Below are 27,150 nucleotides of genomic sequence, written 5' to 3'. Positions count from 1 at the left end.
GATGCGTTTAATATGTATATTAGGTATGTACAATTATTTTGACATGTCTAAAAAAATCAACGGTTTCCCAGGAACATAAAGCATTATTTGGGGGAAAAAAACTATTTTAATGGGTTGAGTTCCGGGGCTTCCTCGCGTATTCCGTTGGTTCGCCTATGTAACGACTATACCGTCAGCATTTCTGGGTCTTAGGACTTAAAACCACTATTAAAAAATATATAATTATTGAACATATCGGTACCACCTGAAAATCTTAGGAACAAAGCATTATTTTATGGACATTATAGTTTGTTATATAAACATACCGAAATATCTTAAAAACAATGGGGAGGAGACATTAAAACAGAACACTCCCTCTTTCGATAAGTAGTTATTTATAGACGATGGGATTTGGTACTAGAGCTTGTGGTATTTCGGTATTTTAGTAATTATTACCGTTGTTACCGAAATTACCGAAATTACCGAAAACTCTGTATGCATTTATAATTTATATAAGTAATCATGATATAATCTATCATATTTTATCTGATAACACGTCATTACTGAGGACAAAAATAGCTATTTTTAGAATTCCCATTTGACGCCGGTCATATTTGTTATGATTATTTATAATAAATACCCCAACGGCATTACCAAATATTTTTTGAAATATTTAAACAAAATAAATAGTTACCTATAAACATCATTTTTAAATAGATATTAAATTTTCCTGGGTTGGAAAAAGTTCACTGAATAGACAGAAAATGCCGGAAAAACAGTAGTACCGTAGATACCAGTATAGCAAACAAATGACAGATACATTTGAAATACCACCAGCCTTAGTTGTGCACATCATCTTCACAAATGAATAAACGATACACAGACGAGCAAACCTAAGAATTTTCAAGGTGGGATTGATATGGACTTTTCCCTTTTTAAGTATTGGAATTTAATTTTAGCAATGGAATATTTTGATTTTACAAAGTGTTTTAAGTTTTTTTGAAAATTTGTAAACTATTTTGTAATTAAACATGAATAAAAAGTTCAATATTAATATCTTAGGTTTGAATATGTTATATAAGATTCAATATAAGTTTGGCTTACTTAAATGATAAAATAAAAGTATAGTGTAATTCCACAAATATTTTCATGAGTGTCTAAAGTTTAAACTTTGATTAACTTGGACACGTTAAATCACGAGCTCAAAAAATGTTATAGACAAAAGCTTAAACATATTTATTAATATAAGATATTCCTCTTCTTAATAGTAGTTCTTCTTCCTGAAATCCAAAATCTAAACTATTTTTTTTATTTTAAATATTTAAAGTTTAAATGTTGACGAATTTGATATGATTTAAACAAAGAATGACAATTTCAAGTATTTTGCTGTAAATCAATAATATTCCTGGTGACTTGAAATGCATATAATACACTAATGATATTTTCAAAATTTTTAGGTTCATTTTAGCGTACCTATGCTTATTCATACCGTATTATTAAATAACATATACTACGTACCTAATAGTAAAATAAAGTACCTACTATGGTACCGATATAAATGTAATATGATAAAATAAACTTAGTAGTATAAGCTGACAGTCAGTGACAGACCGCGTCTCCGGCAAAAATCATTTTTCGTATGTAATGATCAATCACTGAATTCAAATTGAACACAACCATCATTATAGTGACCTACTCAATGACGAAAACGCTCTATATATATACATGCGCATCAGAACGGTATTACCTAATTGTCCATTTTGTATCGTTAGTCCTATAAAAACTATAGTATATTATATATATAATAGTATTAATAGTATTAAATTAATGGTAATAATAGTATTATATTATGGAATATTGTTATTTTATTTTAAGTATAATAATTAGATAATTATCATGGTGTTATGAACTTCATTTTTTCATACAGTTATGCACACATTTTTTTCGCAACTTAAATAAAAACTGTATAATATACTGTTATTTATATATTTGATTGTATTATCTTATTTATAATAATTTATCAACTAACTGTGAATCTTAAATCTTTATATACCTACAATAATCCGTTTTAACTATAGAAACTAAGTATATTATACTACTACAGTACAATAGTATATTTATTAAAACTATCAGTGGAAACATAATTTTCCTACTACAATTATTATTAAAGGTTATTTTGTAAATTTTTTTTTTTTTAATTGATCACTTACCTAAATTTAAAAAAAAATTAAGTTGGTTTCTTAGTTCTTTTTTTTAAGTTTTCAGTAAATACTGAGTTAAAACTTCAATGGACTCACTAAATTGCACGCACAATCAGTGCATTCACAAGTTCACAACAATGGAAAAAAGTGTTCCACTATAAATAATTTTGAAATGAAAAAAACATTGACTACAACAGTTACTAGTTACTAGCAAAGAAACATTTAATTATATATTTTTTTCATTTGTTATAGTAAAACAATATGCTGACATTTATAATATAAAATGTATCTAAAAGTAGTTAATGTTGGATAAAAAATTGTTTTATATTAAGTAAAATGTGTTTAAGAGTTGATGCCATACTGAAATAGAAATATTGTAATAAGTGAAAAATTATAATACTAAAATGTCTTTACCATGTCCAAAAAAATAATTATATTAATTTTAATCGTTGAGCGTCATAACTGATAAGAAGTATTTTTTCGACATAACTCATCTGCAAAAAGTACTCTCCTATAATATCTTATCTTACATTTTTTCAACAGAGACTAGACCGCTAAAATAATGTACCTACAATGGTACCTAATCATTATTTGATATGAATGATTGAATAATTATTCAAGTATAAATGAATGGCAACGACAAATATCAAAACAAAATAATTAATCGCAATTTGATTTATTTGAACAATTAATCTATGTCTAGTTTATTTGAATTGGTCAATAACCTATACAACGTATTCTAATAAGCTCATCGGTCAGTTGGATAAATAGTAAATACATAGGTAATAGTCAACAACTATCGTATAACTAATTACTTGATTGTTGATAGCCATTAATCATTAGTCAACAGTACCAGCACTGGTCACTAATAGTAATGTGTTACTTAGTTATTGATTTGTATAATGGTGCATGGAAGGTTATCAGAGCACATATTGTATTAAAATAACATTTTTAAAATTTATATCTAAACGCACAATTTATTATGCGTGTTGTTTAATTATATAGTGTACACGTTACGTAACTTTATAACATCAGAGATATGACCATTACAGGTGCCTAATAGTTATTGCCTAAGTAGTTTGATATGTTAGTTGTTAAGAAAGTGTACAAATTCAAACTGTTCCATTTAGACGTGACTTTTAAATGTTTTTTGATTTAAAAAGCTGCTGGAACATTTAACTTGAATTCGGAAGAGAGCTTTAGAAAAAGTTTTAAAAAGTACTCGTGCTGGACGGATGTAAATTGCAAGCGCACGTGTACACACACATATACACAAACACATACTCTTACACTGTCATCCACAAAGGACAGTCCCGACAAAGTGATTTATGTACACCACATATAATAAAATATTTTCAGTTGGCGGAATAATGGCAAAAGCGCATCCTGAAAAATATTTTATTATTATTGTTATATTTTTTTTTTGGCCAGATACACAAAATATCCTTAGGGTTCTAGATTACACACCGTTTCTCTTGCATGCAATCCTTTAACGCACATTTTAACAAACGGCCATCATATGTGTACTATATCTATAGTGTTTAATTTAAAGAAAAATAATAATAATAATTTACTTAAACAAATACATGGACAAATGGCACGTCAAAATTTAGCAAAATATCCTGTCATTGTATCCACTATTTGTTTTTGAATAATCAATAAGCTAACGAGAAACTAAAATAATAATGTTCACAACAATTATTAAAAAAAATAGTCTTGTGCATAATATATCATGGCACAATGTATAGGTACCTGTAAGATAGAAGAGTATAACAATATATCGTCACGTATTTTATTTCATACAATATTATCTATAGTGTAAACTAAAAATAAATAAACACAATAATATGTCAATATCTGATTAAAATATATTAAACGAGACATCGGTAATTATTTTATTACTTCAACTGTAATTATCAGGAATTAGTCGATAAAAAATTAAACGGATCGTTAACTTCAATCTAAAATTACATAATATGCAAACGTTTGAAACGTATTCATATATAAATGTTGGTACTTTGTTCTATTGTATTATATTGTGATAATAAAAAAAAAAATGTTGGAAGCCATAGTATACACTATTGATCTGAACTAAGTACTTTCGTCTTTAAATTGTATAATAGTTTGTAAATAGGGTGTTTTACGTGATATTGTTAGAATACCTACTAAAACGGTTTTGTTATTTTGATACGAATAATACAATAATGTTATATGGGACGTTGGTAGAAGTTAATATACGCAAAATCATTTTTACCTTTTTTTATTTACTGTGGTTATATAAGTTATTTTTTCGATTCAGACTTTTGCACTACAGCATACATATATTAAATGAATTTAATCGGTATGTTTGAGTTGATAAAATTAAAACAAATTCAATTCAAATAGATATTAAGATATACCATTATTATAATAATAATTAATACCTAATAATTTGTTATACGATGTGTTATAATGTATGCTTAAGTAGTTTTTAAAATCATGAAATCGATATAAGCCATGAATAATAACTATGTAGAAATCTTACCTTATTTTTACTTCTTTTGACTGCCATTCGCTATGTCTTTCAAAATTGATTAATATTGCTGCTATTTCCTAGAAATATAATAACACAATATAATTTTTAATTTATATACGTGTACAATTTTCGAATTAAATACATTTGAAATATTTATTCATACCTACGTATAAGTTACATTATTTAAACGGTTAATTTTTAATATATAATTTAACGAATAAAATGTACAAAAGTATTACCTATACATTTTATAAAATTAAATTAGTAATAATGAAAACGGATACCGAAATAGTTTTGACCTACGTTAATTAGTTATCATAAACTTTTTTGATTTATGTTTTGTTTATAATAGTTATGAAATATAAAGATAAATATTAAGTTTTTGTTTAAAAGTTATTATTTAAAAAAAATATTATTTATAAATAAAAACACTGAATATTTAATTCTGGTTTAAAACTTATCATAATTAAAATCAAGTCCTTTTTCCTTTAATGCAACTAGCTTTTATTTAATTTTTTATAAGCTACCCTAAAATTGTACTCATGCATGGTATATTATGTTTCATAATAATACAACTGTAGAATCAATTTTTAAAATGCACATACTTAACATTTTATTGTTAGATTTGTTCTATTCTTATAATAGAATTTATTTTGTCTCAATAAAATATTTAAAATTGTACCTATTAACAACAATGTATATTCTGAAAATCAACATTTTTCAATTTACAGTGGGTGTTTGTCTTGAAGTACACTTCAAAAAAAATCTTTTAACATTAACTTTTTAGAGAGTTTATTTTTATTGGGTTTATTGTTTTTATTTTTTTTTCATTTTATTATTCAGTCCATGTAAATATAAACTCATCTTATTTTACGAATGATTAAATACCTTATAGTTAGTTAGTTTATTTAGGGGTTGAAATAGAATATTTTTGAATGTAAATTGATTTTTAATATCACTATTTCTTGTAATACTTTAAAATCGATTTTAAAACGAAATGTTACATTTAATTAAGTTCCATAAACCCTCATAAATTAAAAATATTGGTGAAAAATATATAACTATTATTTTTCCGCTTGTAACCATTTTATCGGAATTTGTTCATAAACCCTAATCAGCTAATACATTTTTTTATAGTATTATAAGCGGATATTTAATATTTGATTATTTTCATCAATCCACAATGTTTTAATATAATTGGTTTTTATTCTTCATATTTACACGAATAAATTAACGTTTATAACATTTTTCAAACCATAGTTTAGAACTTAAAATATTGTACCTTTAAACTAAAATAGTAATTAAGGGTAAAAGTTATAGGAAAATATAGCATAACTATAAATACATAGTAGGTTCCGGTCAATACTTTTTTCAAATCTAATTAATATTTAGAAAAATGTTTTAAATAGTTTTCTTTTAAATTGAATTGTGTTAAGAGGAATTTTTCTTCATTGAATGCTGTAACTTATTGCTGACTCATAAATACATTATAGGCGAGCGTGGTATTCACTTTATTATTAAACTTTTTAGATTGAAAATAGAACCATTTTTAAGTGTCGTTGAGTACAAAGAGAAAAAATATAATTAAAAAAATGTCTAATACATATTATAATATTTTGACTTCTTGGTCGATACAATATCTTATAATTATTGTTTTTTTTCTACCCAACCAATTGTTTTCTAATTTTTAACTTTTAAAATTTCCGTTATTATATTATAGACATACATATATAGCAATAAATGCAATAATTGTCTAACCACAAAAGAAACTTTAACTTTCTCTAATTTTTACCCTTCCCACAATTTCAGTATATACTGTCTGCACGAAACGGTTACCTACAGATCTAAGTCGGAACACGTCTTATAATATCGACTTACCTATATATTGATAACATAATAAGAAAGAATGTGTAAGGTTAACACCACTAGCGTATCTAGTACAATTATTATTATTTTAAGAAAGTGTGTCCATAAAATGTTCCTACGCATATAAAATATAAAATCAAATTAGCTTAAAACATTATATTGTAATGTAATATGTGCAATTTACATACTTAAAAATGTTTTACATGATTAGTATTCTTGTGAGTTGTTAATACATTTTTTAATTAAATATATTATATTTAATATCTTAACATTATTTTGTATTTAGTCTATGCATATTGAAAACTCGGTGCCCGCCATTGTATAACGTCATAATAATAATGAATGATATATGAGTGTTAGAGTGAAAATAAAAATTCTAGATTTAATTTGCATTTTACGTTAGAGATGAGATAACGTCTCATAAATTCGAAAAATTTCGATAAATATCGAAAAATATCTAAAGTTGTATTCATATTGTATCCATAACCATATCCAGCCCAATAATAGTTTTATGGATTATGTTGTTTTACCAGTTTTTGTTATCTACTGTAAATTGTAATCCATTTTAATCGTAGAACAGTGTAACTAACGCCGAAATATGCGTATTTTTATTTTAAACAATATAGAAAAAAAAATTTGCCATCAAGAATTTTACTTCCGATAAAAATTAAAAACCAAATACTTTTATTATGGCATAAAATTATTATTGATAGCATTTTATGGAATAAATGATCATAATGTGGACTTGAAAGGGATGACAAATAACACGATATGGTAAATTGGTTTTATTTTCAGGTAAGTAATTCCATAAAAACCAGGCCCCTTACAGTATACGTTGCACAGATAGGCATTCGTATAATAAACCACGTCACCCACTTTTTTCTTTTGATCTGTATAGTGCACAAGATTCGGTCTTAATATTATATGCATTAGAGATGACTAGATAGTCGGTTAAATGTGAAAATGTATCTACTCTATGAAGGTATTAAACAACGTTTAGTTATTGGATAAGATAATTTAGTAATTGGACGGATTTAATTCTATTCACAATAATTATAGGAATTCGGTATATAATATGAAGTCATTATAGGTAATATCATATACTATATTATACCATTGACAGAAGGTCTCTGTTTAAAAAAAAAAACCCTGAAAAAGCAGTTTTTAAAACTAAATATTGTAATATTATGTACCTACAATATATAATTTATATTGATATTTAAAGTAATTTATTCAGCTGTCATTTAAATGTACATTATATATTAGGTGCATGGTATACCTATAGGTATGTACTATACTGTCACGGTTAAAAGGTTAAGTCACAAATGTAATTTAGGATGTTTATTATTAAAAAGAACCATTTAGATCTTTTGACATTTCAATTTTAATACATACTTCATTTTTGTTAGGGTATACAATTATGATCGTATCAAGGTGTATTGATATTACTGAATTAACGAAATGTATTATGAAACGAAAACGATTGAAATTTAATTCGTAACTTCTTTACTACCATGCAACTTGTATTAAATATTAAATTGAATTCAAATAATACTATCCACGGAGAATTTTCTGGGTTAAACGCATACTGCGTGCGTTGATGTTGTTTATGAATATAATTAAATTAATGACTCTTGACGGATATTCTCGTCCCGTAATAAATAAAACATATTAATACAGATGGAATTATACAGGATAACCGTTTACGTACATTTTTAAAATTATATCTACATTTAAAAAATTTTAAAAATTTTTTGTGCACATGAAAAATAATATTTCAAACCATCAGTGGCAGTGGTATACCTACTAAGGAATTTTGAGAGTACACGAAGTTACAAAAAGTACTCACCTACCCACCCACCCACCTACTTTTTTTTTATATTATGTACAATTTTTTTCTCACCGTACTCGACATATCTATTCACATAACAATTTAAATTAAATCTTAAATATTTTAAAATAGCGTTGTCATCATAAAAGTATTACATGCTATTTATTATGATATAAACCCACACTTAATGCAAGTAAATAGGTACAAATTAATGTTTAACATACATTAATTGTATTATCTTATTTATATATATATATATATATTTTGTTTACCATGTAAGACATGTAAATAATACTTAAGAGTACGCGTCTCACAAAAGTACCTACAACATAATATTGCTAATTTGCTTTCAGAAAAACCAGTAATTATGTGTCGTTATAACTTTAATATATCAGTGAATTGATCAAATATAATACTGTCAAACTCTAAGGTAAGCTTACGATATTTCAATTTTTAAGCAATAGTTATGACTTATGAGTGTGTAAAATATTGAAATTTTGATTCATTGCTTGTTTAGAATTTATTGTATTAATGTGTAGTATCTGTACAGTGTACATTTTACAGGCTGACAAAATACAAGTAAAACTTTGGTAAAGTTTAGCCTAAATATTAAGCATAATTGTTGTACCCTATTATCGTTTCGTTTTATTCATATAATAACTAATTTTTGGTCAACTTTCGTCATTTGAACAAAATATTTTAATATTTCAAACATTTTTTATTAACAGATGGTAGTATCTATATTGTAATATAGCCCCCATATTTTTCCATTTCTTTTATATATTACCTACTTATATTTATTCTTCAAGAAGATAATGGGCCCGACTGAACATGTTTGTGTTGGGGCTGTATACTGTGTAAACTAGATGTGCAGCGTTATTATATAATAATATTATTGTGGCCGAAAACAGTATAATTGGATAAGGTGCAAATTCGATTGGTTGAAAGACCAAAGCTTCCAGAATATAGAATGTCTTATTCAGTAGTTTTGGATTGGTTCCGAGATGTCTAAATTGGTTCATGGATTGTTTCTTTTGGGGGGTTTATCCGAATACCGTTATACCGGTTAGAATTATTATTCAAATATTTTATAGCTTTTTAAAAACAATTTTGGTAACATATTATCATGGTAAACAAATGCAAATTAAATAACAGTGTTTAGTTTTATCAAAATTATATGTTCAATATGTCTATACTAAATGGGTCAAGGCAAGTACCTACTTAAAATTAATACCAATTGTTATGTTGTTTTTAGTTTATTATGTCTTATAATTTGTTGTACTTATTAATTTTGTGTATTAAAATGTCATTACTTGTATTGCTGGTTAGCATATTTCTCAAAAATAATCACTGACATTTATTTTATATAATAACCCACTGGGAACCAATTTGAATGTTTGTCACATAACATGTCGGGATTCAATATGGATTATGGATGTCAACTTTTAGGTACCTATGAATATCTAAAAGGGGATGAATCAGTTTTAGATTTATGATGACGGTGAATGTATTCAAACTTATATAACATGAAATAATTAAATATTATACAAATAATAATTTTCCTGTTTAAATAATTGGATTAAACGTGTTGCAATTTATTGTTCAATATAATTTTTTTTGAGCTGGCCCAAACGTGTGATGAAAAATTTTCAAATTGAACTCAAAATTACCATAACCATTTAAAAAAGTCGATCAGATGGTTGACAGGCATATCTCTTCGTTTGTATATCTCTTATTTTCTGTTAAGACCTTTAAACTGTATATTAATATACAGAACTTTTAATATTATATTATCACAGAAATTAGCCCTAAAATATTATTTTTAATAACTCTCAACATTATTAGCTAACTCGGCAGGTCCAATCATATTATAATGACGTGTCTACGATGAATGCATATATATTTTTTTAATTTTAGGTAAACCGAAAATTATTTAAAACAAATACCGCCACGTGACACCGATCGTTTTATACATAGGTATGTATCAAGTTAATCCGATATTTTAACTTTTGATAGATTGAATTTCGCGGCGGCGGCGTTCCGATAAAACCACGCGAGAGTGATGATCTGCGATAACTTAAATTGCGAATTATTCGGCTAGCGCGCCAGATTGCAGTACAAATTCAGGTCCGATTGACGTATCGTATATTAAATACACTCGAGTAGGGACGGGTCGTGATAGAGGTAAACTTAAATTTATCGTACACGAACATTCGTGTATGTATATATGTACATATTAATATAATATATATATATATATATACAGAGTGATACGTTTAATTCGTTACACTCATATTGATTTTAGTATAATATGCCTACTATAATTTAGTAATATACCTATACATTAAAATATTAGGCACGATATTATTATAACACGTCTTCGTTGTTACTAATCGACGTGTTTCGGAATAGATTTATACAGAACTAAAGTGAAGTGACGCCTTTTAAAACAAGCTGCAATGAATTAATCGTAAAACATTAATTTCATTTTGGAAATAAATGGCTCAAATACTATCACACAACATCTTCTTCTTGCCTATATATTATGATCGTTAGTCGTTACTTATAATATCTATCTACGAGAGTTATATTATAAAAAAAAAAAAAACATATTCTCATTATTTTGTCTAGGTAATCGTAATAAAAATTGACCGGCGAAGTTAACGGCGTGGACAGTTAAACGGATCACCCTGTACATATAATCCTGTGCATATAATATACCTAAAACACAATACGTATATTATGATTGTTGCGAGAGGGTTCGATTTCACAGGCGCGAACTGCGTTACACCGTGCAATTGCGGTACACCGTGACTTCGTGGCTGAACGTCACTGTCGATATAAGCCGAAATGCGTTTCAGCAAAGTCCCGCGAGAGTTGGCGAGCCGGATAAATTGAAAAAATAAAATATACAAACGCTGTGCGGTGGTACAAATTCCAAACGGATTCGAAATATTATGTACCTTCGGTAAACCGATGATGCCTAGACCACGACGATGGATGGGTACGTTTCGATTTGTGAGATTATTTTAATATTCTGAATTATATTATGATCGTATTATATACTTACGTTAATATGATATATTATTATATTATACTGAAAATTGTGCTTAAAGAGTTCTTAAATTATTGCTATAGAACACGTCATAGTAATAACATAAAAAGTCTGAATCGAGATAGGACCATCGAGCATAAATATAACTCATAAGTACCTATAATATGGTTATTGCATGTGATTTTTAATAATTATTTACTTTCGTATGCGATTGTGGTGATACCGGCGCCTACAATTATATGACCACTTGCTCCGGCCAACTGAATTGTATGGTTGTCGCTCGCAACGATAATTATATTTTACATCGTATTCGTTATTGCAATTATATTGTATTTGTCTTGTGAGTATTGTGCTTTTCATACGACTTGTGTGGTTTTTACATTTATGTTCGCTAAAACAATGATCTCTCGTCCTCTCTCACGACGCCATCTATATGATGTGCTCGTTCCACGACGGGTACGACGTCGCCGACCGACCATCGTTCTCTTTGCTCACCGCGTTAGACCGAGCCACGCACGTCTCCGCACGACTTACGTTTCCGTCCGACACACCATGGTCGGTGCACGTTTACCGACCAATACGATAGCTCGGTATATAGCGAACAACCGACCTGGAGCGGTCTTCATGCACACCGCTCACGTCCGACCGGCCGAACTCGCGTTACTCCGACGTACTCGTCTCTCGACATATTATAGCGAGCACACCCGATCCCGCTCCACGAACGACCGGTACCTATTTATGTCGACCACTTTGTAGCGCCTTGCCGGTACATATTTCTATCACGATAAACGCCATTCGACCCAACCGCGTCACGACCACAAAATGCTGCGTATATTTATTGATTTGTAACCTAACCTTCTGTGTTTCACCTACTGACGTACCCCGAGCGTGCCTATTCGAGTGAGTGTGGACTTTGTACGTCCATCTTACTCCCGGAGCTCCAGCTGCACGTCCACACTACCCAAACGTTCATTGATTTAAATCCTAATGAAAATATTATGACTTAAAGACTTTATTGAAAAAATTATTGAACTCATAACTTCACCCCAAAATAGACTCACTGCAGCCGAGTGCCGTCATTACAGGGTGGTTCTTTTCACACGCGAACGAGCCATTGAATTATACATGTACCTACCTCTATGGTTTGTGTACTACGCGCGCCGCATACAGATTGAATAATTTTCTAAATACAAAATCAAAAAAAGCCTAATGGAATCAATAGGTATTTGAAAGACAAACACTGTCAGTCTTGTAAAGTATTCGAATAAACGTGTTCAAATAAAAGTATTCAAATAATTCGTTTTCATTCGAATACTATTTTAAATATTTTTTAAAAAATTACTCGAATATGTATTCTGAATAACCTTTTTTTGTATTTTTTTATTCATTAAAAAATACTTTTATGAACTCGAAAAATAGTTGTTGTGACAAAACTAATTTTTCTATTAAAAATTGGGTACATTATAAGTTAAAAGCAATAAGTTTTTTTTTTTGAAAGAAATATGATTAATCCACGTTAATTTTCAACCATTCCAAAACTGATAAATATTAGTGGGAAAAAAATATATTCTAATAGTATTCAAATACTTTTCGAGTATTCAATATGTATTCGAAATACTTTAATACTCATTTATTCGAATACGTATTCTGAATTTCAAGAGAAAAGTATTCTTTACAAGACCGCAGTACACTACGATATATTATTGTGTTCAAAACTATATTGCCTATACAGGGAAACTTACATGGTGGTACCTAAAAATACAATTATTCATTTATACGATTATTATAATTATGTGTCGTATTTCGTTTTTTACACTTCAACTGTGTTTCTTTATCAAAGTCATATAGTATAATATAATGGCTGATTGTATTAGTACCAATTCAATTACAATAAACATTAAACGATTCGTTTATGATAAAGCTGCAGCAGTTGCCTATATTATTATAATTTAAAAGTTATAACATTTCTTACGATAAAATAATATGCTTAATTATTATAGTTTGCAGGCGTATATACGCCGTGTGCTATACAGATGAAATGAGACGTTTTAAAGTTTTCCCGTACACCATATAAACACACACAGATATAATGCGTATAATATATATGTCATATATATAGGTACAATTAACCTATATTATTATTTTCCTGTGTAAATCGTGTGTATGCAATTTTTTTTTTTTAATCCTCCACCCATGTATTGTTTAATGTAATTATTAACTGTTGTTACATAAGGAAAATTAACATGGTCATAAATTATACAGACCACTGTCTGAGCCCAGTGTAAAAGTAATAAAATACCCTAGCCGCGAGCCGTGGACCGATGGTGGGGGTTGGTCGAGGTCGAGGGATTATGTGCTGTAAAAAGCGGAATATAATATATACAAACACAATATTAAAGGGTGGGCGGTCGGAATGCGCGCCTACCCCTGTTGTTGCTCCGGGACAAATTTGTCTAACAACCAAACATATTTTTACCGGGAGCGCGCAATTTATTACCGTTTTAAGTTCGATTCAGTGTTTTGATTAAAAAAAAAAAAAACATATATATATAACACATACGCACACGTTTATGTTTAATATAATATTATATACCTAGGTACGCGTATGGTGTATACTTTAGAATAGAATTTAAAAAAAAATACATTTGCTAATTTTAGCGCGGTGATAGGTAGTGCAGTGTGTGAATTTCGAGACACACGATCACCCATTGTGTCACGCACTTATCTGCTTTTGTAGTTGGAGTCCGTGGTTAATTGACATCCCTATTATACACGTGATCGTATTTGGTATTATTTGGGCGAGAATTAAAAACAAAAAATTAAATTAAATTATGATTTATACAATTAGAGAATTGTGCCAAAATACCTATACCTGTGTGAACTAAAATGTGCTAAATAAGATCAAAATATGGTAGGAGTGTAGAATAAAATTAATACAATTATCCCACATTATCAAAAAGTTATAATTTATAAAGATTATTTTAAACAGACTACATTATTAAGTCAAATAGTAAATATAATCGTGGAAGTCACTTTTATAATATATTATAGAAGATTTACTTACTACTAGTTGTATATACCTTTCATTAGTAGGACTGTAATGGATGTGTTAAAGTTGAATTCAATGATAAATGATCGTGTACGATTCAAAACGATTCTGAGCGGAGAAGAAATGTCAACCAATATTACTAAGAATATTCTATTATACAGGAATAGTCATCTACATTTTTTCCTTCAATAATGAATTTATTCAAAATCTGATTTTTGGAATTTTTAAATATACTCAAAGACAATTTTTTTAAATTCATGAACTTTTGTATTCTATTTAAGGAGTGCCCTTATACTAACTTCTGTTTTTTTTAAAATAAGTATCCCGATTTGAACTGTACCTAATAGTTATTTAATGGGTACATTTTTTGGAAATGTTGATGTACTTAATTGAACATTTTAACGAGTAGTCTTTCATTTATTAAAATTATTACATTAAGGTAATAGTCCTAAAAAATGGTTTAGCAAAAATATAAAATAGGTGTAATATTAGATATATCATTTATTATACTTATACCATTTTTACAAATTATTAATGTTGATGGATTATTTTCTATTCATCATTAAAATATTAGCAATTAGGATCACCATACCTCCCATATCTTCCAAACTCATATTCGTGGTTATCGTGATACTCAAAAACTACTCGATAGAATTTTGATTCTGATACATCCACATGTTCAGAATAGTCATTCGTCAAATAATTTACAGTAAAAAATAGGATTGTCATTTGAAAAACAAAAGTTTTTATCTCCACAGGACATTAATTTTGTAATACAAAAAAATCTCAAGAATTTGAGAACATGATCTTTATTAGGTATACCTATTTAAACATTTCAAAAATCAGATTTTTAATATTAGCATTATTGCAGGAAAAAAGTTGGCGAGCATGTATATTTATATTGCTAATAGTAATTAATTTTTCTCTTAGTAATATATAGTAGGTCGATCAAATTGTTTTCTCTTTCATCACTTGATGTGTTAACTAATTTCGATTGTTTTTTAAAACTATTTTGTTTTTAACATTGCACGTCGTGCAATCGGGCAAACCCATGTCTGCACGCTCACACTAAATATTATACGGGAGAGATACCACAAGGTGAAGTAGTTTGATCTTTAAACCGTTTGTTTTTTTGCGTTATTATTTCGTGTTTTTGTAGCAATAAAACAATAGTAATTTTCGATCCTGCAGGAATGTGCACGGTTTTTAGCGTTAATATAACTTACAATCGCCTACAAGTATTAAATGTTCGTTTGATTTAGCATTTATCAATGCTTTGGTAACATCATTTATTATTTTAATGTCTGATGGTGGTTCAGATATAAGTGTTATTATTATCATACAAATAATAATTGTTAGGACTCGATGTTTTTGCCAATTTCACTTTTTTTTGTCTATTCTTGTCTTTGCTGTTTAAAGCAAATGAAAAATCATGCAAGTACCAACGCGTCGAGATTTAAACAATTGTTAGTCCATTTTTATTTTATGATTTGATAATTATAAACATTTATAATACATTTTTAAACTTTGAATGTTTCTTTACAGATTAGATTTATTAAATTTATTAAATCACAAAACTCTTTTTCTTGTGCATTTTTATGCAGAATTGTTTAACGCTTGCCCGTGGCTACATAACATAATATTTTATTCAAATTTTTTTTTGATTGTTTACTTTTAGACAGGTAAAATATAGAAAAAATATATTAAACGATTTTTTAAGTTTGTATGGATAATGTTTTAAAAGCTTATTTATGATCAGTACATTTTAGATTTTGAGCGGAGCGATGAATGTATTGATTTTACAATGATGTGTGTTTTTTTAAAACTTTTTTTTTATATAATTTTTTATTTTTGTGTCTGTCATCACCTTTAGGACACTAAAAATGCTTAGATTTTCTTCAACAGTATCTTTTCTGATAGGTACTTCGGGTGGTCAAAAGTAAAAATTTCCCAGTAGTTTTCAAAAGTGCCATGAAAAACAAAAGAAAATTAAGGAAAAACGGGAATTTATTATCTGTTTTCGAGAAAATCGATTTTGGTTTTTGGTGCAACTCTAAAACAAATTACCGTAGATAAATGACATTTTGACTGAATGTTTATATTAGCATTTTCTGTACACCATAACGTTTTCCAAATATTTTGACTTATTTTGAGCTGTTTACGGACATTTTCAGTTGCCATTTTTTTTAGTTTTTTTTTCATAAATATCAATAACAATTTACATAAAAAATTTAATAGAAGGCTCCTAGTATATTGTTTCAAAGGCAGATGAAAAATATTAAACATCCATAGTCACAATTTTTTTTTATAAGTATTTAAAGTTCCAATTGACAAAATACGTAAAATTCACAAAAATGTGCAAATTATTTTGAGTTATAAATTCATAAAAATGTTTCTATTTAAATCTAAGATTAGAAAATGTAATACAAGATTTCTTATACGATTGTCTATTTTTACTAATAAAAATTTTCTACAAGCCAATCAAATTAAATTTTTATGAGCGTTTGAAGTTTATATTTTTAAACGATTGGTTATTCACTCGATATCTCATATAGCCATTTTGTTATTTTATTGTAATTTAAAAACGAATAACTGTAGTTACATACAAATTTCACTGAATGTTTCTAAAACTTTGAAAATATTTTGACTTTTTTTGAGCTGTTTACGAACATTGTCAGTTTTAAATTTTTTTAGTTTTTTTTCTACAACTGTATTTGTTTGGTAAAAACGCGGGAAAATGTAATACAAGGCTCCTGAAATATTTTTTACAATAGCAGTTGAAAAATATTAAAATACATAGTCACAATTTTTATATAAGTATTGAAAGTTCAAATTTTGACAACATTCATCAAATTTAAAATTTAAAAATTATTTTGCAGTTAAAAATGTATAAAATTTTCAATTTGTATAACTAAGAATTGAAAATTTAAAACAAGGTTCCGCGTAAATAGGTTACTATAAATTACTTTATTCACAATAACATCATCAAATATATACTTAGTAATATCATAGGCTGACTGACTGTCTTCGCTCTGAATCGTTTATATCGTATTATATCATTAAATTCAAATTTAACACCATCCATTACAGTGACCCACCTGTAACCTATTGTACAGCAGAGCGACACCCACTTACCCACCTTTTTTTTATTGTATTTATATTTTTCCACCTTTTTTAGTATTATTTTTGTTTTAGTTAGTTTACGTAGAACACGTATAATTTACTTTACAGCAAATTTGAGTGGATAGGTAGTATATTTTACTACAATAACGTCCGTGCCACAATTTTATTATTATTATAACGGAGTTACATATTATATATATTGTCGAGACTTAACAGGTTGGCCTAATATATGTGGAATTTAAAATTAAATTAAACTAAATTTAAATTTATTTTCTTTTGTTTTAACTATAATATAATCACGCATTTCATGTTGAAAACAGTAGGTAGGTAGAGCCGGTAGTTAAAAATACAGCACTCGTATTAGATGTGTGAATGTGTGCGGTTTTGCTGAAATCAAGTAATACATTATGTATAGACCTAAGTTAAAATATTGTTCAGAAATCGTGGTTTTTTCCTACAGCTTGAAATTTCAGCTTTGAACCACGACTTTTTTCAGATTTTAATCATGCCGTTGCTTATGCAACAATTTTATAAAATACTAAAATAGTATACATTTATAACAGTATAACACCATTAACAAAGTTGTATTGTGTTGAGTGGTTCCTATTTATCAAACTATAATATAGTTAATGAAGTTGGTGTCACATCATCATATGAAACTTACACCGAAAGCTGTATATAACACCCTTATTTAAACTATTGACGTTTTATTTCTTTTTTACGATATTCCATGTTTTTCTCTCGTTTTTTATTTGACCTACTTATTATTGTCATTGAAATTTTTTCTTGAAATGTTAGTACCTACTGTTGATCAAATATCTATTGTTCGAGTATATTTTATTATTCTTTTAATATCCTATGCGCATTTTTAAGATTTCAGTTCTTTGTACAATGAATTATTAATTTGTTTCAGTATCACCATTCACCAAGTATAATGTGGTTATATTTTTTGTATGTATTATAGTTTTTTTAAACATTATATATCATTGTTAGTTATGTAGTGTTAAGTCTGTGCTTTAAATGTAATTTAGGTAATTCATTAATTTTTTTTTAAAATTAATATTTTTCTGGTTTTATTTAAATACAAATATTATACAGATACGTTTGGTCTTAATACGTAATTCTGATAACCCAGATTTATACATATTATCCTATGTGTAGGATATTTTTCTGGTGAATTACTGTAGTTGTTCTGATATGAAAGTTTGTATAAACTTACAACTATTTGGGTTTTTGAGAAAAATAATGATATAGTTTAAAATATTCTAGATCATCTTGTGCTTTTGAAGACATTTGTAATTTTTAGTTTTTTTCGATTTTATATGATGAAATATTGAGTAAAGATATGAAAATTGAATACCTACAACATTTTTTATGAATTGCTCTTAAAGAAATTAAAAAAAAAATTAAAACACATTCTTACTTATAATGTTGACAAATAATTTATCATTATCCTCAAATTAGTTTTATTTTTATTCAAAAAATATTTTTGAAAAAAATTTTCAATATTCTACTTTTACTTAAAATAGCCAATGAAATTTTTAAAATATTTAGACTAATTATGTTCTATTTATACAACTAACCTATTCAACCCGATCCATGTGGTACGTGGTATTGATTTATATAGCTTATAAGTTATAATTTATAACTCAATAACAATATTTTAAGAATATAAAATACTAATGTATAATATTATAATAATATGATATATACAAAATTGTTGGCTTAAACTATAGTTCAACGTGCCGTAATAATACTGATGTTATTAAATAAATTAGAAAATACTCTCCCTTAGAAATGAAAGCACACCGTATCCGATCTTCATATGCGATATTATATCATTAATTCTATGTGGAATACTCAAAACAATTTTCAAAATACTCAGACTACTTATGTGAAAAAGCCTAAACATTTATTACAACTTACAAGTTTCCACATATCTAGTTCTCACTGATACCTAAAAATGTAAAGTTCTACATTTTAAGTTCAAATTTTATGATTTCTTGTCAGTTGGCACTGCTGGGAGCCTTCCTACTATACAATTAATGTAAAATGTTATTTTATGTCACCACAGTTACTTATTATACCTTGTCGTATAGATTGTAAATATAAATTTAAAAAAAAAAAGTTTAAACTTTGAAGAAATTGGATACTTAAAGTTTAAACTAACGATTCTAGTTATTTAGTTTTACTTAATACAAACATTTTCACGGAGTCTTGAAATGTTCACTATTCACTTATATAATTACATTTTAATTAATTCAATGATGTTCTCAAAATATTTAGTAATTTCAAACTATTGACTATTTTTTGTATACATCATATATTACTAATAGGTAGTTAAATAATTACTAAAATAGCAATATAAATATATGATAAAATATGCTTAGTAATGTGTATATGCTGTACTAATACTATTATTAATTACATTTTAAAATATCCTTATAGAAATAGAGACACAATAGGTATCTAAAATTACAATAGTTTTTTTGTAAAGCATCGTATTCATCGTTGAATTCAAATGTTACTATAACAGTGACCGTTTCAATGAAAAGGTACATTTGACTCTGAACCGTAGAGTGGTTACCTACTTGCCAACTTTTTTAAAAATGTTATTTATATTTTTTAGTAGCTTTTAAATTATATAAATGGTATTGTTTGAAAATCAATAAGACAAATATAGGTTAGCGTAAATGGCTAATGTATTTACCTTCTATTTAATTTTTATTAAACTAGGTTAATCTAATCGAATCTTGTCTAATCGCACTAACAGTTATATTTTTATTTCACCTTAATATTACAGGTACCTACATTAAATAGCAATTTACAAATATACATTTATTCGAAGATAACTACAGGTTCTACTATTTAAGTTAGTAAATAAATATATGAAAGCATAATATTCTTAAGTTTTAATGATCAATATTTAGATTGAATTATATAAAAAAGGAAATTAAAAAATAAATAAGTTGGTAATATTATAATGTTATTATACTCTATAACTATCGAATACAATACAATCATTTTTTTTTATTATTATTTCTGCCTTTAAATACTTAAATACTTTCATAAGGTGTAATTCATATATATATATACGTAATATATAATAAGAAGTCTGCGGTTATAAGGATGAAATAACGAATAAACCTAACGTACCTATTTGATATTTGATGAATTATAAAGAATTAAAAAAGTCGGTGTATTGGTTTAGGTTATAAGGAGATTATTTAAAAGGTAAACAGTAAACACTCATTCTATAGAATAATATTCATTATAATACAGAGAATATAGATTTTTTTTTTATCGAGGTCGAAAATTGATTAAAAAAAATGTTTTCAACCAATATAAACGTAAATTTGTACTAAACTGACCCTTCGCGAAATTATGCCGGGGTCAAAATAAACACGTAATAGGTACCTATTTATAATTACTATCAATAATGCCATGAAAGCACGATGTTTACCGGAGGTCTTTTCGGCGTGTTTCAGACCATTGACCGATGGTTAATTCGTGCAAGACAAATGGATATTATTGTCGGCTGTCATAATAGCCGTTCGGTTTTTGTGACGCACTGGCTAGTGCTCTGAAAGGGTTTTTTCCCTTCTACCACGACGTTATAGGGGGTGAAGGGGACACTTTATGACCGTTTCACACCCAATAAAATAAGTGGTGAACCAACCCCAAGTCGTGTTCTCTACTTGTACATACCAGACAATTTCACGTGCAACTTCTGGATAGTAAAATGCACCTGGACGAACATATTCGTATACAGCAGGTTTATAAATAGAGGGGCGACGGGAGAGGGTTGAATTATTGTCATGGCTAAAAGACGATTTCAGAGAGACAATTTTTCATTTGCGATACATACCTTCGTATATAAAATATATTATATAATAAACATAATATGATAAAAAGCGTATTGTCCGGTATTTTATCATTGCCAAGATTGCGTGTAGGTACGTATACGAAACAGTATAATGTTTGACCCGTGTTTTGTTGACATAGGTATACTTACTTATCATAATAATATATTCAACTGTAGCCGAGCCTTATTGTCTATTTGTATAATAATTATATGTATTATAATATACATTGTAAGCGGGTATGAGTAAATTATCATTTTGGATTACGTTGATTTTATGTATAATGTGTATATAAATTAAATATAATACGATTTGAAAAAATAATAATGTCTATTAAAAATATTATAATATACAAATAATATAAACATTTGATAGTCTCATACGTAATAATAATAATAATAATAATAACTGTCTCTTTAGGATACGGAACTATATTACGAGTTTACAGACGTCTGGAGCTCGTTTTAGTTATTTAAATGAGATTCATAACTCATCTATCATTGCCGCCGACGATATTTTCAACCCTTGTCATTTATTATGGAACGTTTCTCTTAACGTCTTGTCGTACACACACACGAACGCCAAATCGATGAATCACCCTTTAACTTTATTATTTCATATTGGACTGGTATGCATAATATTATACGTTTATATATACACACGCGCATTACATATACGTTACCAATGCACAAACGTCTCAATCGTTAGTAACGCATGATTTGTTTGTCTTTTGGATCTCTCTAAATGTAATATCATGACAGACGAACGTGTATTGCAATGCGCACGCGCGGGGGTGTATATATTATTATAGCCACGCATATAGGTACAATTTATTATTTATAATGCCGTGATTCGTGAACGCGACTTTGAAATTCAATAAAATTACTTAAACCTATACGTTTAGGTATAGGTAAATCCTTTTATTCTTAACCATTCAAATAATTGTTTGTTTTCTCGAGTGGGTAATCAAACATCATGGCTCGTGTAGACCGATGGTCAACACAAGACGTAATAGTTGTGTGAATGTGTGATATATTATACGAAGCACGGCCGCGGTATAATATTGATTTTTAGTATACCACTGTATTGCTGTAAGAACTGCGTGATTTGGTCTTCTGTTTTTCAATAACAATAGTAATATTATCCTTCACTCGTTTCTTAAAACTTTTATTAAAATTGTAAAAAACAAAATATGTTACTATCAAAAACATTAGCGATAACGCCTAACGATATTATAATATTATACTCAATAAACGGATCCTTGTTCGGGTTACGTGGAAATATATTATTACGTAACCGTGGTAATATGTCAAACGTTATACACTAGTTACGGCTGATTGGGGAATTATTGTCACTTGTTGATTGATGAAAACACCTGCACCGCCAATACATATTTTTTGAAAAAAAAAATGCAGAACTGTCAAAAAGTCGGCCTAGACGTTAATGTACCCACGCATATAACTTATCTATCAACGTAAAAACGATCAATATTAAGTACAATAACGTATTTAATATTTAGTTATCAATCATGATACGTTTTGTGTGTGAATAATAAACGATAACTGATTGATACATCGCTATGAATATTATATAGACCTCAACGCGTATCCGATGTAATACCTATATACTACCATATAATATTGATAGGTATAGGTACATCGTAAGTGATGATGGTGTTCGGTATTATACGCGTGTGTCTACCATATTATCGAGGCGTGTTATACAATGTAATAATAAAACATCAAGTCTGAGAAAATTAGAGCATAAATATAATTATAACAAATAATGGTGGGCACGTATAACTATATGCGGTTATAATATTATACATAGTTATAATAATACGACACGTCTGGGCGATGAAACGTAGCCAATCAAACATGATGATTAGGGTTACGATTTTTTCAAATTTGTATTTTTAGTCATGTACAATGCACATTACAGATCAAGTTATAAATTCGTTTTGTTATGCCATAAAATTATAAACATTAAATAGTATTTAGCATATTTTTGCATATTTGGGGGTCATAAGTGACCCTTTTCGTAAATACATTGGTATTATTATAAATGAAAAAATAGTGAATACGCGTAAATTTCGATGAAAAAACCAATTTGCAATGAAACAAGGCTAATAGTTTATAAATATTCATATGCACTCATAACGTTAGTAGATGATATAAAATATGTTTTTCATCACTGATGATATTATATTATACACGCCACACTCAGCTTTCACGCGGTTATATTATCATATACAAATCGAAGATTTCCGATCATTCTTACCGGAACGAATATTCGTTCAATAACCGATTACGACGTGTTTTTTTTTTTCACAATTCAACACCCAATAAAAACTTTATTGAAGCTTAAATGATAATATTTGAGGAAACCAAAGTCAAAACCACCACCACCACCACCACAACAACAACAACAACAACAGCAGCAGCAACAACAACAACAACAACAACGGCGGTGAACTGCGAAGACACGATTCTTATATTATTACAACGATTTGCGAAAGGACGGCTATACCGACAATGCGAGCAAAGTTTAGGGGCCAGCTGTCACACGCTATGCCGTTTCCCTTTATATTTACGCGTAGGTATATAATATCTAGTCGGAGCTTATATTTCATCGCGTCGACTCGAGATCCGCCCAGCCAACTGCACACGGCAGTGGCGATGGTACAGTGATAAATTATTATTATTATTATCATCATCATCATCATCATTATTGACTGACTAGACTATAATATTATATAATATAATAATATAATATATATCCACCTGGTGGAACAATTCACAGCCGACCGACGAATAAGTTTACGATTGGACGTGATTTATGGTCAACAAACATAGATATTATATACCTATATAATAATATTATACAAATCATTTTTCATTGGACTCAAAATTATTGTGTATACTCAGTGCCATAGTTACTTGGGTGGGGGAGGGGTGTCCCTAACCACTTGAAGAAAAAAATAACTATCATTTATTATATCGTATAATTTCAAATAATAATATAATTAGGTACCTAATCTTGACTGATAAATTATAATTTAGTAACGGTTATTTAATCGTTAAATATTTGATATTTCCATTAACGGAAACACTGCAAGCAACATTAATTAATTAATGTTTACATTTTTTCTAGGAAATAAATTATTACTCGTTTTCATATACAATTATTATACATAATATATTATACCTATATTATTCGTACATTCATATTTTATTATTTACTAATTAATAAGAAAAATTTACTTTCGCTGTATACAAAATTATTATAATTCCTACGCAATATTGTTCATGTACACTGCAAGGACTGGAAACTTACCCAAATTGGCTTGTTTTGGAACCGGAAGCCTTTGAATATTGGGAACTGAAACCTCACTGAAACCCTTATTTAAATTAATTTAAATACCAGAACCTCATCGGAACGGCGGAACCCTTATTAAAAATATTCTAAAAACCGGAACCTTACCGGGACCGATACTTTTACTTTACAATTTTTTTATAGAACTGTAAAACCAAAACAGGAAACGAATTTTTAATTTTTAAAAAACCGAAAAGAAACCGAAACCTTAATTTTTGTTTTTCTGGGAACTGAACCGAAACTGGAACCTAAATATTAGTTTTTCTGGGAACCGAACCGGAACTGGAACCGTAAAAATTATAAACACTTCAGTCTCTGGTACACTGCAGCAAGTGATAAGTATCATTGTTATTGATACAATAAATTGTAATTTTAATATCGTCATAATAATTACCGTTAAGTATATGATAATGGTATTCCATAATTTAAATCATGTTCAGCAGTACTTGAAGCACGTGGAAACGTGTACTTATTACGTTTATAAATTACGATCTCGCTGTGAAATGTTATAATGTTATATAAAATCAAAATAATTAACGTCCCCTTTCAACAAAGTTTACTAAGAAATACGAATCACTTAGTTTTGTTTAATTTAATAATTAAAAACATTGTTAATTTTACCTTTCTGTATACAAATACGGTAAATTAGTGATCCATATAGGTAATAATATGATCCACATGATAATATTAATATTTAATTATGATATTATTATTTTATCAATATTTTAATGTATGCAATTGTATGTTTGGAAACTTGTGCACAAAATGTTTTTTTCTTCTAACGTAGGTAGGTAAATAATCAAAAGACTTTGTAAAAAAGCAAATAAGCAATTACTATTATAATTATTTAAAATCCACAAATAAAATGAAAATTGATGTAAACATTTAAAAAAACGTATTTTCACCGATTATTAATAAAATACGTTCAATTATTATGGTACTAAATACACGTTGGTGGTACGTTCGAAACACACCGACAGTAAAATTATCGACAGGTTAAAATTACGGCATTTAAAACATCGACAGGTACCTACACAACATTTTGACAGGTGAAAATGTCGACGGTCGAAACATAATATACATTATACAGAAAAGAAATGCCGAGGAATATTAAATAATAGTTTATATTATTATAACTTATAACTTAATTTACAAGTAATATATGTATATATAAATATACGTCGGTATCAATTCAACACAAATATCGGAAAAGTATTAAGTACGTCTGCTGTATAGTATATTTCGATTTTAACTACCTCTTAATCGACTATTGTCAGGTCGCTGAAATGTAGATATATATTGTGTTAATTTAAATTAAATGATAAAATATCGCATACGAAGAACGATTCTGATCGGAAATGGTGTGCCTCCATTTCTAAGTGAGGACATTTTATATTTTATTTACTGTCATCAGTATTATTATGTTAATATGTTGAACCATGGTTTTAGTCAAAAACTCGAAATATACTATTTTATTATATTTCAGTATTTTATACTATTGTTTGGTATTAGGAGTTACAATAAGTCAATGCCGCGTTCCACATAAAATAATGTGAATAGGTGTGTGGTATAAATAGCATATTATACAATTAATCTAAATATTTTAAAAATTTCAAAAAGAATAGTACTTTTTGAATAATAACAAAAAATTATTTGAGGATAATTTGTTGTCGACATTTGAAATTAAAACGCCAACAAAAGGAAACCTGTGAGTAAGAAAGTGTTTTCAATATTTTTTAATAACTATAAAAATAATTCTTAAGAAATGTTGTATTCAATTTGCTTCCTTCTTTACTCAATATTATGTTATCATAATATAAAATCAAATTAAAACTAAAAATTCAAATTTAAATTATTTCTATAAACAGCACAAGGTTATATTCCAAAATATGTCTAGAAAATGTTAATGAAAAATATTTGATGACAATTTCCAGTTTTCAGTTATTCATTTATTAATTGTAATAAACTGACAAAATTGATTTTTTCGAAACCGGGTTTTGCGTAAATATTCCAGTTTTTCCGTAATTGTAATATTTCACCAATTATTGTGAAAAGTATGGCGAATTTTTCGACTTCCACATTATCAACTGGATCAAAATTTTGACCAGAAATATATTCTCAAAGTCTATTTTCTGACCTTTTTATAATTATTGCAGAGGCAAAGCCCCGCAGAAAATAGGCTATGATAAAAAATTGAAATTATTAGAATCAAAATTAATTTACCATTTTAACGTCATATTATAGAGCACTTAATTAGTAGTTACCTCGTAGCAATTACAAATAGTTATATTAG

The 27,150-nt window shown here is 27.9% G+C and overlaps 1 protein-coding gene across 4 annotated transcripts in view; it reads right to left on the bottom strand.

Annotated features, from left to right (window-relative positions):
• LOC132935141 (calmodulin-binding transcription activator 1) overlaps positions 1-27,150 on the bottom strand; it is a 116,236-nt gene that overhangs the window by 42,918 nt on the left and 46,168 nt on the right. For all 4 annotated transcript variants that reach the window (XM_061001606.1, XM_061001604.1, XM_061001607.1 and 1 more), the window contains exon 4: positions 4,705-4,772. In XM_061001606.1, coding sequence (XP_060857589.1) covers positions 4,705-4,772 — 68 coding nt within the window. The remainder of the gene's footprint in view (positions 1-4,704; positions 4,773-27,150) is intronic.

Source organism: Metopolophium dirhodum, chromosome 1 (assembly GCF_019925205.1).
Source record: "Metopolophium dirhodum isolate CAU chromosome 1, ASM1992520v1, whole genome shotgun sequence".
Classification (NCBI taxonomy): Eukaryota; Metazoa; Arthropoda; class Insecta; order Hemiptera; family Aphididae; genus Metopolophium; species Metopolophium dirhodum.
Note: the sequence above shows the minus strand (reverse complement) of the source record. Positions and strands in the feature narration are given on the sequence as shown.